This window comes from Rhinatrema bivittatum, chromosome 8, assembly GCF_901001135.1.
Source record: "Rhinatrema bivittatum chromosome 8, aRhiBiv1.1, whole genome shotgun sequence".
In the NCBI taxonomy this organism is placed as follows: Eukaryota; Metazoa; Chordata; class Amphibia; order Gymnophiona; family Rhinatrematidae; genus Rhinatrema; species Rhinatrema bivittatum.
In genome coordinates, this window is record NC_042622.1 from 143,808,190 (window position 1) to 143,825,653 (window position 17,464).

The following is a 17,464-nucleotide window of genomic DNA, read 5'->3' on the forward strand; positions in this document are numbered from 1 at the left end:
CTCCAGCTGGCCCCTGTCTTCCTCCGGCCTTGTCTCCTGACTTTGGGGACCTGTGGGACTTTACCCTCTCAGGTAACACAACCCCAACTCAGGCTAGGGGTCCACAGACCATGCCGTGGTTCCTACAATAAGTGAGTAAGAGAAATTTGAACTGTATGCGTAAGCATACAGAGAGCCAATGTAGTGACTTGAAATGCTGAAATAGTCAATTGGCCTGCGTAATTTCTCCCTCCTCCAAGTTATGGCCCAGGAATGCCTACTTCTAGGAGCCTTTTTATTAAAGATTTTCTCCCATTTTATGTCTGTGGGAAAAAATGTTTATGGGTCATTTTTCAAAAAATACTTCATCTAGGTACTTATATTTAGATGTATTTTCAACTGCACTTAGGAATCTAAGTTTTCAGCTTAAAATTCATCTAAGTTAGATGCCTAATTCGGAAAATCACTGCTAAGCACCTAACTTTCCCCCTCCTCCACTCTGCACCATCCTAATTCTGCCCCTGTCACTGCCTACCTTTTAGTAAGGATATAAAGATTGTTTAAAAAGTTAACCATTTAAATTACTGAAACCATTTAAATGGTATATACCCAGTAGAGTTTTCTGGGATGGTCCTAACATGCCCATGTGTTTCTCCCCTCCTGACATGGCTGCGTGTGCTCCCCGGGCTGCCCAGTGGTGGCCCAGCTTGCCCCAGGATGGGGAACTGCACTGCACACAGGGAAAGGTGAACCCAAGAAGTCAGCCATTTGCTGAATTGAGCGAGTCCCTAGCTTGCACTGATAGATATTAAAAGTTTAAATGATTATTTGACATCTCAACTTTTTAGGCCTACTAAGTTTTCATCAGAACTTAACTTTCTAAGAGCCTTCATTATAATCTTTTTCCCATTGAGAGAGAATGAGTTAAAAAAAAGCTTTATTTCATTAGGTCCTAAGTTAGACACTTAAATCTGTTGAAAATTGACCCCTTAATAAGAAGGACCCCTTCAGTGGCTAAAGAAAGAGGGATATAGCCACTTAACTCCGTGATTAAGAGGCCTCCTCAACTCCCTGCTCCTTATCATTGCACAGGCTCCTGGCAGAGATTGATATCTTTGGCCACCTGCAGCCAGTGATTAGGAGGTTGTGGCAAAGCTTTGTCCAGGCCTATCTCTTTGCTGGCTGAGTGGCGCAGGAGAGGGTAGGGAATAAGTGATACAGACAAGCTGGGAAGAGTCCACATGTGTTCCAGGTGGAGGGGCTGGCCTCATGAAATGCCATGCAGTGATGGAACAGGCTCCCCTTCAAGCTTCTTACCCTTGTTGTGAGTGGGGGTTTATCCAATCCTAGTTTTGCTGCTTCCATCATGCCAATGCTTGGCTTCCACGAGGATTGCATGAGATACACCCTTGAGGCCTAATCTGAATTGTGGCATCTTGTGGAGCCTAGAGACCCTTAAAACTAATAATGAACACAACCTCCCTTGAGGCCAAATCCGAATCATAGCATCCTACAAAACCTTATGACTCTTAAAACTAATGAATAGAATGGGAAGGGGGAGCCCTTTTTTAAAATTAGAGAATTATATGCTGCCCTGTCTGTGTTGGGTAGCGGGGGTGTGAGCCCTCTGTGCTGCGGCGTAGTTGATGCAGCCTTGTAGGCGAACCTATGAGGCCTGCGCCGGAGGTTGGCAAGTGTACCCTGTAGTGGAACAATCTGGAGCTTCACCTATACTAGCTGTCTCCCCCACAGATTGAGCTTTTTGTTCTGGAGGCCAACAGGACTTAGGCAGGTCCCTAGGGCAATGAAGAGAATCCGAGTCCAAAGGCATACTGGGGTCAGGCAGCATGAAGAGAATCCGAGTCCAAAGGCATACTGGGGTCAGGCAGCAGACTAATGGAGTTGGAGACAGGCCAAGGTCGGGCAGGCGGCAGACAAGGGTGGTCAGATCCAGGTCCAGGTTGTAGGCAATCGTGGTTAGGTCCAAGCAAGAAGTCGAGATCCCGAGAGCCAGGCCAAGGGTGGACAAAGGCACACAGAAGACACTAGACAAGATGGACAAGAGAGGGCTGGACAAGAAAGGCTTGAGAAGACAAGGCTGGACGAGGCAAGGAATCAGGAACACTGGAACGCTATGGCAATATGCACTGCTACTAGGCAGTAGACCCATTGCTGAGGTTATGACAGGGAGTATGGCCCATGCTTAAGTAGGGAAGTCCTGCTGACATAATCACCAGGTACCACAGAGCCTTTCCCGCCAAAGGACCTTTAAATATATGCGCGTACTAAGGGAAGGGCCCAGAGGAGCTGGAACATGGGGGTGTCCAGCTGCAGCATTGATGTGCAAGTTGTGCGAAGCAGCCCTGGTCTCAGAAGGCAGTGTCCTGGCCATGGAGGAGCTGATGCTGCATCGGGGATGAGTAAGGTGGCTTGTGGGGCTGTCCCACGAACTGCTGACCGTGACACTATCCATCTCTTATTAGGTAAAAGGAGTGTAAACAAATTAGTTTCCTAAGAAAGTTTTACCACTAAAAGAAAACATTGCACAAGCTACGGAGTTCTCTTACCTAAGCTTCATCATTTTATGCTGGTGTGTATATGCATATGTTTTATATAAACACATATTCAATAAAAATGTGTTCATTAAGATCTAAATGTTTTGTGTAGTTTTTATTCTATGCAGTATTTTCCTTTTGTTATTGGTAGGCACTTCAAGAACAGTATAGTCAGGATATGTACTTTTTTTCTTGTTTTGTAAAAATGCATTGAACTGCTTTTTTCTTCTTGTCCGCTTTGTGAAATAAAAGGAGAAGGTAAATATAACACCTACTTGCAGTTTGCATTGATGCAGGGGCACATAGGGTTCTTAGGACCATTATCCAAAAATTAATCTCTCTCCTAACATCTTTCACCCCAGAGCTGGCTTCTTTTACTGGTTGGAGGGAGGAATTTTCCTCAATGGCCATGGGTAGCAGAAGTGAAACTGTCTCTGTTACCTAGGAGAGGTATGAGTTTATTTTTACCTTCGTGATGTGAGGGGCCAATAAACTACTCAGGAGACTGGTGGAGTGTCCAAAAAATAATCTTTACTGAATGTACTTTGATAAGTCAGTGGCACAGTTCTTAGCACCACAAATGGCATTTACAGTTCTCAGTCTTTCCTCTACCTGTGCAAGGATCACTTTCTCTACCAGGGCAAAATAAATACTCTCCAGGGTGTGGAAAAGTGAGGCTCCTAAGTGGCCATGGATATCCTTTTCTGGGCAGAAAACACCCTCCAACTGGTAAGAAAAATGGTAAAGTTCAGACTCTGCACAGAGTCCCTAAAAATCTCTCTTCCCCAGGTTGAAGACTGCTGATGGGGGTCCTCAGAAAATCTCAGAATGGTCTTACACACGGTTCTTTAGAATGTCACTCAGGATCTCTTGCTGGGAAACGGATCTAAACAGGTGCATCATAGCTCTCTTGATATTCCTTCATAAGGGCAGGAAAGGGGCAGCAAAATCTTCCACCCAAGTCTTCGAAGACAAAAATCTCTTTCGCCAAAAACTGACTCCAAACACCAGAATCCACTTGCAGTGGGTCACCACCAGGCCATCAATCTCAGATTGAGGATGAAGGGAGCAGAGACTTCATTATCCTAGCTGTCCCTGACCACTCCCCCCCCCCCCCCCCCCCAGGACAGACTTCCCCATAATTTCTCACCAGGCCAAAAACCAGGGTTCTCACAAAGTTTCCTACCAGTAAAATGGAAAAATCACCCCAAAAAAATCCAACCAGGCAAGGAGTGGCCTGGAAAGGCACCGTCCCGACCTTTTCCCATGGCTACCAGACTGATGTGCCTGAGCCCCAGAGATAGGCCCAAAAATCCAAATGAGTCAGAAACTCCTTTACTTCCTCTAAGTCCAAACTCAAGCTGCACTGTCCCACTCTCTCAGGGAGGGAGCTGGCCATGCCAGCACCTTTAAAAGGAGGGGTTGTACCGAATGGTGCCTTCCCTAACTTACTAGCACTGCCTTTCCTAGCTCAATGAGTTGAGTAGGGCCTTACTGGTAATTAACCCAAAGGATTATCACATAATTGATCCCTTAATGGATTGCAGGCTGTGGAGAAAGAGAAAGGAGAAGGAATGAGGGGAGGAGAATATGGTCTCCATTGCTTTAGCTCAGCCTTTGATCCTTTGCCAGGAGAGTTTGGGGAAGAGGCACAAAAGGGGCCTGAAGAGGGGGGGAGAGAAGAAGAGAGCAGGGATATAAAGAGGTTGTGAGGGAAAGGAAAGGGGAATAAGGCAGAAATACAAGGAGGACTGGGGAGACAGCAGTACTGCAGCAACCTCCTCATAAATCAGGAACTATGTACAAAAGATTTTCTCTCATTTTGTGTCTGTGGAAAAAATGCTTAGTATATGTGGGCCAAAAGCAACACCTGCCCCTTCTTCGCTCTTCCTGATGGCAGTGAGTGCTGATTAAGCAGGAATCAACCCCAGATCAGTCCTCTGAGCAGGCAAAACAAAACCTGGATATCCTGCATTGGGCAGTAGAGGGCTATCGGGAATTAGGTGGAGCCTCTGAGAACAGAACCCAATACTGGACCTTCACAATACCTAACCCAGTGTTGCTATACTTACAACAATGAACTGGAGAAAAAGATGAACTTTACAGGTAAATTGCTGGATATATTTCCTATTCACGTATATCAGTATATCAGTATACTAGAAGAGAAAAACAGTTTTCACCCTTTATCACCCTTTATCGGATGCCACCAATACTGATCCAGCTGTCAGAGCTCAGTAAAAGTCTTACTGACTATCGCGGGAATTCCCATTTGCACATGCTGCCTTGTGAGCCACTTGGTCTTTCTTCATCCGAGCTACCTTACAGATGTCTTCCCAGTCTCTCTCTTCTATTTTGCTTTTTGGATTTGCTCTTGGCTTGTTTCTGGCAATTTTTTGTCTCGTTGCAATTTTTCTTGCTACTGCTTCAGCAGCTCCTCAAAAGGACACTGCCAAAAACTGAAAATAAAAAGGAAAAGTTTTGTAGAAGTATATGAGGGAAGCCACACAAGTAGGATGAACAGGGCAGAAGCAAGTGAGGCTATAATCTGGTTGAAGTTTGGGGATGCTGGTTATGCTAATTCCTGCCCAAATGGGGGTTGCTGTGCCAGGGAAAGTTCAAGAGAAGAGAGAATGTAGGCAATGGTAGCGGCTTTCAAACTAGTCTTATAAGTGAATAGAGACTCAGTGACAGGCCCAGGAGTAAACCTCACCTCAGCATATAAACCACAATAGGGAAATGCTTAGGAATAGTGCTGTGTTTGAATTAAAAAGCTATGTTTGTGAGATGCCCAGAAGCAAAAGAACAGGTATAATTAGTAAGCTGTATGTGGGAACTGCACAGGGGCAGATCACCCCCCTCCTAATTAGCAAGTAGGAATGTAAAGCCTTGGAGTAGGAAATCTCTCCCTAAATCACTAATCTTCCTAGGATCTGCAGAGGGGTAGGCTATTCCCTGCTTAGTAAAGCACGGAGTTGAAATGTACTAGAATTAACTCAGTTTCCCCAGTAATTAAGTGTTTGGCATTACCAGCTAGGGCTAGCTACGTAGCATGGATACTTCTATTTCATGGTACTAGTTGCCTTAGTGAAACTCTTGTGTCCCAGAAAAGCAAATAATACACTGTACCAGATGGTTTCCCAATACTGTTTAGGCAGATGGAAGGGGCTGGAAGCCTGAACAGTCTCTGCCTTAGAGTTTCGTGGAGCTGAAATGACAACTCGTTGTTTGAACCCAAGAATTTTGCTTGTGATTTGTTGTGGAAGAAATATAATGCTGCTGGAGCAGTAAAAGCTGGGATTTGCCTGAATGGAGATGACACCAGGGAAGTTTAATAATACAAGTAACTAAAAGAATACTTCTGCTTCATGGACTTGTTTTTTTCTTTTGGGATATTAAGAGACAGTTCAGGTTTTGATGGCCTGAGTGTAACCTTGGGCAGGTGAACTAAGGGAAAGTGATGGTGATGTTGCAGTTTTATGCTGCTGGAGAAGATAGTGGACCCTTGGGCCGGCCTACCTAGGGAGACAGGGTAGGCCGGGGGGCGGAGCCACAAGCTGGAAGGGTTCACCCAGGAACCAGGGACCCCCCGGGAGGAGCCCGTAGGGTCCCGGGTCCTCGGGACTGGGAGCTGTCAATAGAATGTCCAGAGGCTGAGATGGGCGTAGGCCGGGACCAGAGCAAGCAGAAAGAATAGGAAGTCCAAGGTACCCGGAAGGCAGGGGACCGGCTGCACAGGGCCGAGGGCCGGCTGAAGGCAGGGCAGCGGGCGGCTGCGGAGTCTGTAGCAACCGGAGACAGAGGCAGGCAGTGGGTGAAGCGGGGTCAGAAGCAAACCGGAGTCTGAAGCAGGCTGTAGGCTGAAGCGGAGTCAGAAGCAGACCGGAGTCAGAGGCTAGCTGCAGGCTGAAGCGGAGTCAGAAGCAAACCGGAGTCAGAGGCTGGCTGCAGGCTGAAGCAGAGTCGGAAGCAGACCAGAGTCAGGGGCTGGCTGCAGGCTGAAGCGGAGTCAGAAGCAAACCGGAGTCGAAGGCAGGCAGCGAGCTGAAGCGGAGTCAGAAGCAAACCGGAGTCGGAGGCAGGCAGCGAGCTGAAGCGGAGTCAGAAGCAGACCGGAGTCAGAAGCAGGCAACGTGGAGATCAACAGGAGCGCAACTGAGAACAACTAAGGAGTTGTGAACCTCGTTGCAAGGCGTTGAGAGAGAGTCTGAATGCCGGTTATATCGGGACTTGAGCGTGACGTCAGCAGCGCGGGTGGGGCCGGGTTTCCGGGAGCTGGACGCTCAAGAGGGACGTCCTCGCGCGCGAGACCGAAGGGAAGCAGGCCCGTAATGGCGGCCGCCACGTGGAGTGAGAGAAGCCCCCGGGGTCCGGAGCGGGTGGAATGCGGTGATCACTGAAGCGGAGGTAGGCGGGCCTGAGCCCTAGCAGAAGGGAAGCGGTCGGGACCGCAACAGGTGAACCCCAATGAGAAGAAAGGATTAGCAGTGATATCACCAAGCACTCTGCCCAGCGCCATAAAAGCAGGGGATGTAAGAGCAGTAAATTGGAATTTAGGGCATGATTTGCCTGATTATAGATTAGCTGGCACTACAGCATAAGACAACTACGACCTTAAACCCACTGGACTTGCAGGCCCCAAGACTCCCACCTCACTACAGGGCCAAAACATCACAATGTCCATCTCCAAGTGATCTCCCTTGCAGGAATCCAAAATATATTGGCAGATCACCTCAGCAGAGTGCTGCACCTGCACAAGGGGTCCTATGAATCAAGATGTCATGGACGATTTGTTTAGTGGCTGAGGAAAACTGGTGATCAACCTGGTTGCATCAAAAGACAATAGGAAGGTCAAAGTTCTGCACCATGCATTTGAGCAGCTATAGATTAACTCCCGATGTTTTTATATTAAACTGGAGCACCAGTCTACTTTGTGCATTCTCACCGATTCCTCTCATTACTGTATAAAAGGCCTTTCAGGACAAAGCAAGTTAATCCTCATAGCACCAGCCTGGCCATGGAAGGTGTGGTATCCACATCTCTTTCATCTGTAAATGAAATCCATTCTTTTGGGGATGTTTTTGACTCTTATCACACAGGAAGAAGGCAGATTTTTCCATCCGAACCTGACATTGCTGGCCATCACAGCATGAATGTTGAGCATGCAGTAGTTTTCCCCTTACTCCTTCTGAAGGAGGAAGAAGACATGCTGATTTTAGCTAGAAAGACTTAAAAGAACTTCAAGCAGAAGATCTAACAGTTTTAAGTGAAAGAGGTTCTCAACTTGGTGTGGGATAAGCCAGCTGGATCCTTTCTCCTGTGACCCAAGGGACTTACTTCAGTATATGTTCTTCCTCTCGTCCATCAGTCAAAGTTCATCTCAGCACCTTTACAAAGTACCACCAGCAGGTAGGAAGGGCTCCAAAATCTCACCAGCCTTTTGGTTTCAAACTTCTTGAAAGGTCTGTGTCGTTCTAAGCCTCCAGTCAGTAAACCTCCAGTGCCTTGAGACCTTAATGTAGCTCTTGCTCAGTGCATGAAATCTCCCTTCAAATCTCTCAAGTTGATGAACAGACAATGAAATGCTAAAAGAAATTAGGGAAGCTAACAAAATTAGCAGCTCAGTAATGAGTGATTTCAATTTCCCCAGTATTGACCGGGTGAACATCACATCACATCATGCTAGAGAAGTAAAGTTCCTAGATGGAGCAGCTGATACAAAAATCAACAAGAGCAACTATTTTAGAACTAATCCATACTGAAACATAGGATTTGGTGTGAGAGGTAACAGTGTTGAAGCCACTTGGCAATAGTGATCACAATATGATCAAATTTGACTTAATAACTGGAGGGGGGACACTAAAGAAATCTGCTGTGACAGCATTTAACTTTCGAAAAGGTGAATGATAAAATGAGGGAAATGGTTTGGAAAAAACTGAAAAGAGCAACTGCAGAAGTTAAGAGTTTAGATCAGGCATGGACATTGTTTAAAAATATCATCTTGGAAACCCAGACCAGATAAATTTCACACATTAGAAAAGGTGGAAGGAACGCTAAATGACCACTGGCATGGTTAAAAGATGAGGTGAGAGAGGTTATAATAGCTAAAAGAACATCTTTCAAGAAATGGAAAAGGGATCCAAATGAAGAAAACAGGAAATAGCATATGAACTGACAAGTTAGATGCAAAGCATTGATAAGGAAGGCAAAGAGAGAATTTGAAAAGAAGCTTGCTGTGGAAGCAAAAACTCATAATAAAGACTTTGAAAAGCACATTTGAAGCAAAAAGCTTGTAAGGGAGTCAGTTGCTCCATTAGATGATCAAGGGATAAAAGGGGCACTTAAGGATGACAGAGCCATGGCAGAGAGACTAAATTAATTCTTTGCTTTGGTCTTCATTGAGGAAAATGTAAGAAATATACCCATGCCAGAAATGATATTCAAAGCTGAAGATTCAGAGGAAATCAAACAAATCTCAGTAAATCTGGAAGATGTACTAGGACAGATTGACAAATTAAAGAGTAGCAGATCATCTGGACCAGATGGTATACATCCCAGAGTGCTGAAAGAACTGAAAAATGAAATTTCAAACCTGCTATTAAAAATTTACAAATTATCATTAAAATCATCTATGATACATTGGCAACCCTCCAGTCTTCAGGTAACACCAATTTTAAAAAAAGGATTAGGGAAAGATCAGGAAACTACAGACCAGTGAGTCTGATGTCTGTGCCAGGCAAAATGGTAGAAACTATCATAAAGAAAAATATTGGAGAATATATAGATAAGCATAGTATAATGGGACATAACCAACATGGATTTAACCAAGGGAAGTCTTGCCTCACCAATATGCTACATTTTTTGAGGGCATAAATACACATGTGGATAAAGCTGAGCTAGTTGATATAGTGTATCTGGATTATCAGAAAGCATTTGACAAAGTCCCTCATGAGAGATGTCTTAGGAAATTAAAACGTCATGGGATAGGGGACAGTGCCCTACTGTGGATTGCAAACTACTTAAATGACAGAAAACAGAGAGCAGGAATGAATGGTAAATTTTCCCAGTGAAAAAAGATGAATAGTGGAATGCCCCAGGGATTTGTTCTGGGACCACTGCTTTTTAATATATTTATAAATGACCTGGAAATGGGAACAGTGAGTGAGATGATCAAATTTGCTGATGACACAAAATTATGCAAAATTGTTAAATCACAAGGATTGTGAAAAATTGCAAGAGGACCTTGCAAAATTAGGAGAATGGGCATGCAAATAGCAAATGAAATTCTAATATGGACAAGTGTAAAGTGATGCACTTATAGGGAAGAGTAACCAAAATTACAGCTATATAATGCAAGGATCCACATTAGGAGTCACCATTCAGGAAAAGATCTAGATGTCATCATTGAAAATACATTGAAATCTTCTGCTCAGCGTGCAGCAGCAGCAGCCAAGAAAGCAAATAGAATGCTAGGAATTATTAGCAAATGAATGGAGAATAAAACAGAGAGTATTACTCCATGGTGTGACCTCAACTTGAGTATTGTGTGCAGTACTGGTCACCACATCTCAAAAAAGATATAGCAGAATTAGAAAAGGTACAGAGAAGGGCGACCAAAATGATAAACTATTCCCCTATGAAGAAAGGCTAAAGAGGTTAGGACTCTTCATTTGGGAGAATAGACAGTTGAGGGGAAATATGATAGAGATTTATAAAATAATGAGTGGCATGTAATGAGTAAACAATTGGTTGTTTTCTCTTTCAAAAAGTACAAAGACTAGGGGACACACAATGAAGTCGCTAGGTGTAATACATTTAAAACTAATAAAAGAAAATTTTTGTTTACTCAATGCATAAGTAAACTCTGGAATTCGTTGTCAGAGGATGTGGTGAAAGCTATTAGTGGAGATCCATTTAAAAAAAGTTTGGACAAGTTCCAATAAAAGTCCATAAATCATTATTAAGGTAGAGTTGCAGAAATAAATTGCTTATCCGTGGGATTAGTAGAATGGATTTTATTTATTTGTTTCCTTGTTTATTTATTTGTTTGTTTATGGTCTACTTTTATTCCTCAGTACACACACTAGAAGTGCAAGAATGAGTCTTTTCTGGTCAAAGTTCAAAAAGAAATATTTTTTACTTTTATTGTGGTTACTCCTCTTAATTAGACACAAACTTGTGCAGCGAAACCCCCAACACGGACCCGTGTTTCACCAGTCCGGCTGCTTCGGGGGAATAATTTTAACAACAACAGTCTGTATCAGTATCAGCATAGATTTATGTGTACATTTTTCTCTTTTGAACTTTGACCAGAAAAAGACTCATTCTTGCACTTCTAGTGTGTGTACTGTATGTGTAGAGGTCAATTGGTGCTCCAGTGTGATATTCTACTTTTATTCCTCTACATCCAAAATTCATAGAGGATTACAAGAGAACATACCCAGTAAAATAAATTTGACAAAATAACATAACATCATGATTAATAACAAAATAGAAATCTGCTGTATGATAAAAATTCTTTGTTATTCTTCTACATTTTCAAAAGCAATTTTGAACAAATGTGTCTTCAGGGCCTTTTGAAAACATGTGCTACATGTCAGTCATAACTATTCAGGGAGAGAGTTCCATCTATCTACTCCTTTGGATCCTGCCAGGTACTTGTGACCTGGCTTGGCCACTGTTGGAAACAGGATACTGGGCTTGATGGACCCTTGGTCTGACCCAGTATGGCAAGTCTTATGTTCTTAAGTATCTCACCTGGAAAGTATTGTTTCTTGTTGCTATCACTTCAGCATGAAGAATGAGTGAATAGCAGGCTCTGGTTTCATAGTTTCATTAGCTGCAGGTTTTTTCACCATTGAGTTGTTCCACAAATTCACCCCCTTTAATCAAATTATCATGATGCCTCCTTTTTGCTGAGGCTGCATGCACACAGAGGAAAATGGACGCTCCATGAACTGCAAGCAAGCTTTAGTGTATTAACATGAGAAGGACTTGACTTTACCATCAAGCTTCTCAACTGTTTGTGTCTTTTCATCCCAATAGATTGAGAAGGACAGTTGCCAAAAAACCTTTGCCTAATTGTCTGGTGGACTGTATAGTGCACTATTATGCACTGGCTGGTTTACAGATTACAGACTCTGTCAAAGCTCATCAAGTGAGAGCCATGGCAACTTCAGTGGCTCATCTCAGGGCCACTTCCATTGAAGACATTTGCAAAGCTACTACTTGTTCATAAATTCACACCTTCATGTCCCATAACTATCTCAACAATATGTCTTGAAGAGACAGTAACTTTAGACAAACGGTTTTGTGTAGTGTGTTCATCCAATAGTCCACTCTCCACTGGTAGCATCAAGGTTGTCTGTTTCAGTAGTTGCTCCACAATGAAATCCTTAGCTTGTGCATGGAGAAAGCAAGTTTGATTACCTATAAACAGGGTGAGGGTTTTCCATAGACAGCAGGATGAATTAGCCAATTTTATTAAACCCCCCCCCCCCCCCGAGAATAGACTACCTTGCTAAAGCTTAAGCTTTAGAAGAGTCTGAGAAGCTCATAGGGCAGCGTGCATGTGGAGGAAGTCTTGCACATACTCAGTTAATTCTTTACTGAGCTCTGAGAATTGGGTTTGTGTCTGTGTCATCAGATGATGTCACCCACTCATTAGGGCTAATTCACCCTCCTGCCAATGGAGAACCCTTTTTTCAGGTAAGCAAACTTGCTTTTCGAAGGCATTCTTTATCTCCAGCACCTACCAGGGATGAATTGCACACACCATTTACTTCTGCCGTTCCTCCTCAATAATTTGTTTTGATGAGTATGCATGGCAGGTGTGCATTTCTACCCTGATGTGTAGATGCCCTCCCATCCTCATGCTACTCACTGTCTCTCCTCCTCCACTTCTTACCCCATCCAGGTACAGACATCTTCCCCCTCACATACCCTCTCATTAACTCCATTCCCCGATCTTTCTCCACTCTTCCTTTTCTCTTCCCTATTTCACTCCATCACCTGCTCGCCCCTGTATTCTCCTTTTCTCCCTCCACTTCTCATCCTATAGCTTGGCGATTAGAGAAGTGAAGTGCAAACCAGGAAAGCCAGGGTTCAACTCCCACTGCTGTTCCTTGTGACCTTAAACAAGTTGCTTCACCTTCCATTGTGACAGGTACAAACTTAGGGGGAAGTTTACTATACCAATATATTTAATTATGGAAGGGGCAAAATATTGCAGGGGACTTTCCTGCAATGCGTGGCCCCTCCCATGAAAAAATATGGCAGCTTCCCAGAATATATTTTCTCAATTTCATTTTACAAAATGATGCTGGCTGGCCTTTGCCCCTATCACGTAATAGGAGCAAAGGCTGGCTGATGCCATTTTGGGCATCAGCCAGCCTATCCCCCTGGGAGGTCCAGGGGGATAGGCTAACCACCAAGAATTAATTTCAAGAAACAGGGGGCTTGGGAGAGGGTTTGGAATCTGGGAGAACTATTTATTTAAAAGGGAGGGGTTTGGGAAAGGGGTGGAATGTCACCAATGGCATTAAAATTTGTAATTTTTTTTTTTGTGCTAAGGAGTTGTAGTTAAGCTTTTGACAGGAGCATCAGGAAATGAATGCATGTCCCGATGCCCTTGTGCTGAAATTAAAGGACCATGTGGCCCAGAAAATGCCCCCATCCCAGTGTGTAAAACTGCCCCCTGCCCTGGGATCTGGGGGAGACCCTCGTCCACTCTCCTGCCATGGTGGCCTTACAACAAAAAAACAAATTACAAATTTTAATGCCATGTGGTGACATCCCACCCCTTTCCCAAACCCTTCCCTTTTAAATAAATAGTTCTCCCGGATTCCAAACCCTCCCCATAAGACATCTTGCCCCCACATCCCCCAATGTTAGAAGCTGTCTCTGGGATCTAATGGCCCCCCCACTCCCAAGCCCCACTCCCCACAATGAATAGGCTTGAGATAGATTTGCATATAATGGAAGCAATGCATGCAAATCTATCTCAAGCCTATTCATTGTGGGTATCCTGAAAATCTGGCCTGTTTGTGGCTCTCGAGTACTGGAGTTGGCCAACCCTAATCTGTGCATTAGCTGCTTTGCATGCATTAGTTAATTTTATGCATAGAAATGCATGCAAAGCAGATAATGTCAGTAGGGGTGGATGCTTGATCAAAATATTGCGTAATAAACAGCATTTTACATGTGATAAATGCTGTTTTTCGTGCGGTAATCGCACAAAAAACAGCAGTTTTCAACCTCTTAAATTGTAAGCCCTCTGGGGATGAGGAAATATTTTCAGTATCTGAATGTAATCTGCTTTGAAGAGCTTGAAAGGCGGAATATTAATCAAATAAATTTAATCACTGCAGCTATGTAATGAGGGGGCAGCATTTGTCTTTGGCTGGAGGGATCGGTGGAGCCCTATCAGCCCTGTTTGTCTGGCTGCTGGCACCTTCTGTGTTCCTTCTGTATCAGTCTTCATTTGCTCTGGTGCAGCATTGTCTGTTACCCTTGTAACTTTTCTGCACTTATGCAAAAGAAGAATTAGATAGAGGGACAAATCTTCAGGAGCATAAGCCATTCCTATAAAGAATGCCTAAAATTGTCAGACATCTCACTCAAGCATGTAGGAAATAAGTGAGAGACTTATTTCCCACAAATAGAGGAGAAAAAGATTACAGCACTCACTGGGCATGCTCTGGACACTCACTGAACACTATTATCTCTCTTGGCACTTTTATCTCTCCAACCCTCTTCCCCCGCCTACTAATTTAAATGGTATTAAGTTGCTGGTTTAAAAACCTTATCCTATAAGCAGGGACTCCTGTCTGGATGTATCTCTTAACTTATAATGCTCCCTGTTATGGTCAGTTGAGGAGCATTGCTTGCACCTGCAGATTCTTTAAGATTGCAGGGGTTAATCCTCTCTCCTGGTGATATTTGTACACGTTTCATTAAGTTTGACCTATGTATAAATTGGAAGCCTTTTTCTCAAATCTCTTCCAGACAATTTGATAAAGTCAGGTTTTCCAAACCTGGCCTGGTAATCCCTCAGCTAGTTATTTTCAGGATATCCACAATAAATATGCATGAGATAAATTTGTATACTTCGGAGACCTAGGAAATACAAATTTATGTTTTGCATATTCATTGTAGATATTGTGAAATGCTGACTGGCTCAGGGTTCACCAGAACAGGTTTTGAAAATCCTGCACTAAAGAAACCTCCAAAACAAAAAATAAATGTAAAAAGACCATTGCATAGAAAGGGGAAGAGGGTATATCACGTGGCAATTCCAACATGCTCCAGTTTTGAAGCATCTCTAGTTTTTCACAAACCCTGGCTTTCCACATCTGAAATAAATCTGTTTTAAGTAAACCTATGACCATTGTATTAATTTTGAAAGTATTCTTTTTTTTATTTAGGTCATATCTTTGTGTGATTCTGCCCTCTGACTTGTAGCTTAGATCTGCCTCTGATACCTGATTAAAATCACTTTTTTTCTTGTTAAAAAGCAGTCTACTACTGTACTGTGACAATAGACTGAAAAGCATAGGATGTATTGCATGGATAAGTAAAGCCATCAGACAAGTAACTGGTGACATTAGATAGTGACCATCCTGTGGTTCAGTGATGCTTTGTGCAGAACATATTCCAAGCTTCCTGATTCCTTTTCCCTCTGCAGTAACTTTATTTGCAAAAAAAAAAGCATATATTTTTTAAATCAGTAAATTGAGGCACAGCTGAGCTGGTGAGTCACAAGGCAGCCCCTCCACATTGCACACACACCTACACCCCCTAACCTGAAGGGAATAATTGTTCTTTTTTCCATTTACACAGTTTTAATATTTGAGAGTGAGAGATGCTGGAATTGACTTTATTTTTCTTTTCAAAATTAAAATTACATGTTTCAAGGTTGGGAAGATGGGATTTGAGGGAAGCTGGAAGAGATTTTCTTAAGGGATTGCCTGAGTTTTCAAAGAGTAAAAAGCTTCCAACCATGGAAAAAATCTTTTTTTTCCCCTTATCCACCCCTTTCTTGGCATCACAAAGATTGTATTTGATGACTGTGCAGAATTCTTGCCTCTCTGATGCCCTTGATTTGAAATGGACCAATTATTTGCTTCCTGAAAAAGCAATTAAAGGCCTCCTGTGTACATCTCCCTCCCTAAACATTGCTCCCAAGATCAGTGGTTCTCAATCTAGTCCTAAGGGACTGCCTGGGCAGTTGGGTTTTCAGGAAATTCATAATGAACATGCATAAGTTACATTTGTATACATTGGAAACTAGTATATGCAAATGCACTTCATGTACATTCATTGTGGATACCCTGAAAACCATATTGATTAGGTGGGTACTCTAGAACTGGCTTGAGAAACACTGCCCTATACAGATCACAAAAGCTGCCAAGTAACCTGGTTCCTGGTGAAAGACACTAGGCTGCTTTTCTGCCTCCTGTTGCAATTTGGCCACACCTACAGGTGTTAGAATTGCCAGCTGCTGCATATTTTCAGAATAGGCTGATCCAGTCCTGGTTTTATCCCACTACATGCTAGTCTTGAACTCCTGCATTTCTTAGGAAATTAATTACAGAAATTAGAACTACAAGTCCCAGCATGCAGTGGAGTTTAAAACCAAGATTGGTTCAAGTTGTCCTGAAAAAGGGAGCCAGTTGACAATTCTGGTGTTGTGGCATGGGACCTACAGGGCAAGTTGCTCTGTGCACTGGGCAAGAAGTTCTGAAAATCAGGAATGGCATGAAAAACCTCCTTCCCTTCCCCTCTGACAACTGAGTCAAAGGGCACCTGGCTATATTAGGAACTGAAATACTTGCCTCTTTCCCCCCCAATAATTAGTTCCTGACTGCTATTGATTAAAATTTGCCCCTCTCCCCTGTCTTGTTTCAACCAATAGGAACACTAATATTGCTTTGTCCCCCTCTTCCGCCCCCCTGCCTCATCTCGCCTTGCCTCCCCTCTCCTTAACCTGCCTTGATATTCTGTTAATGATCTTGTGTATGTATATGTGTTTTACTAACACGCTTTGGCTCCTCCCTCAGACCCCTCCCAAAAAGAATTAATTAATGAACTAATCTTGTCTTCATTTCTGGAATGTGATCATGAATTTTTTTGGGGGGAGGGGTTTTTTTTATTTCAATTTAATTTTTATTTTTACAAATTTCTGTATTTTTTTGTGGGGGTGGCACATGTGGGGTTTTTCTATTTATTTTATTCATTTTTACTAACAATATTAACCTGTGTTACTTTATTTTTTTAAATGGCTTCTGGAGTAAGTTTTCTTTGGGTGGGAGGTTCTATTAAAATCCTAAAAACAATTACAGATTTTTAAAAAATTCAAAATTGCATTGCCAAAGAGAATTTTTTTTTAAAGCATTTGATTATTCTCTGAAGTTTTTGGAGATTTGAAATGATAATTTGTCAGATTTTTTTTCACTTTACTTGTCTTTTTTTCCTGCCCCTTAAAATTATTTAAAATAAAACATTAAAACAAAATTCTTGTTTTATTTTAATTATTATTATTTTTATCTCTGTTGAAAGCACGCAGGCATCGGACACGCTATGGTAAACAAACTGCATTACCTGGTAGATATCACTCCAATTGTTTAATCTGTTCAGTTTGCCGTGGGTTTCTTCACCTATTTTATAACTTTTTTTAATTTATATTTTCATTTTATTTTAAATTTGTTAAAACAAATTTTTTTAAACTTTTTTTTATTGGTCTCTTTAATAAAATGGGGCTAGGAAATTGTTAGCCAGTCAGCTTACACTTTTTCTTGAAGATAGCAGAATGTTTTTAGCCAATCAAAATCTTCTGTTGCTTAAAGGTAATAGAAAATTGTTACCCAGTCAATTTGTGCCAATTTTTTTTTAAAGAAGCAGTTAGAATTAGCTGAATTCTCCCTCTTCCTTAT

The 17,464-nt window shown here is 42.6% G+C and overlaps 1 protein-coding gene across 1 annotated transcript in view; it reads left to right on the top strand.

The window, feature by feature from the left end:
• Nucleotides 1–17,464, top strand: part of NRXN2 (neurexin 2) — a 1,120,399-nt gene that overhangs the window by 317,657 nt on the left and 785,278 nt on the right. The window contains 1 exon segment of the mRNA XM_029612675.1: nucleotides 17,091–17,114. Within this exon segment, the coding sequence (XP_029468535.1) occupies nucleotides 17,091–17,114 (24 nt within the window).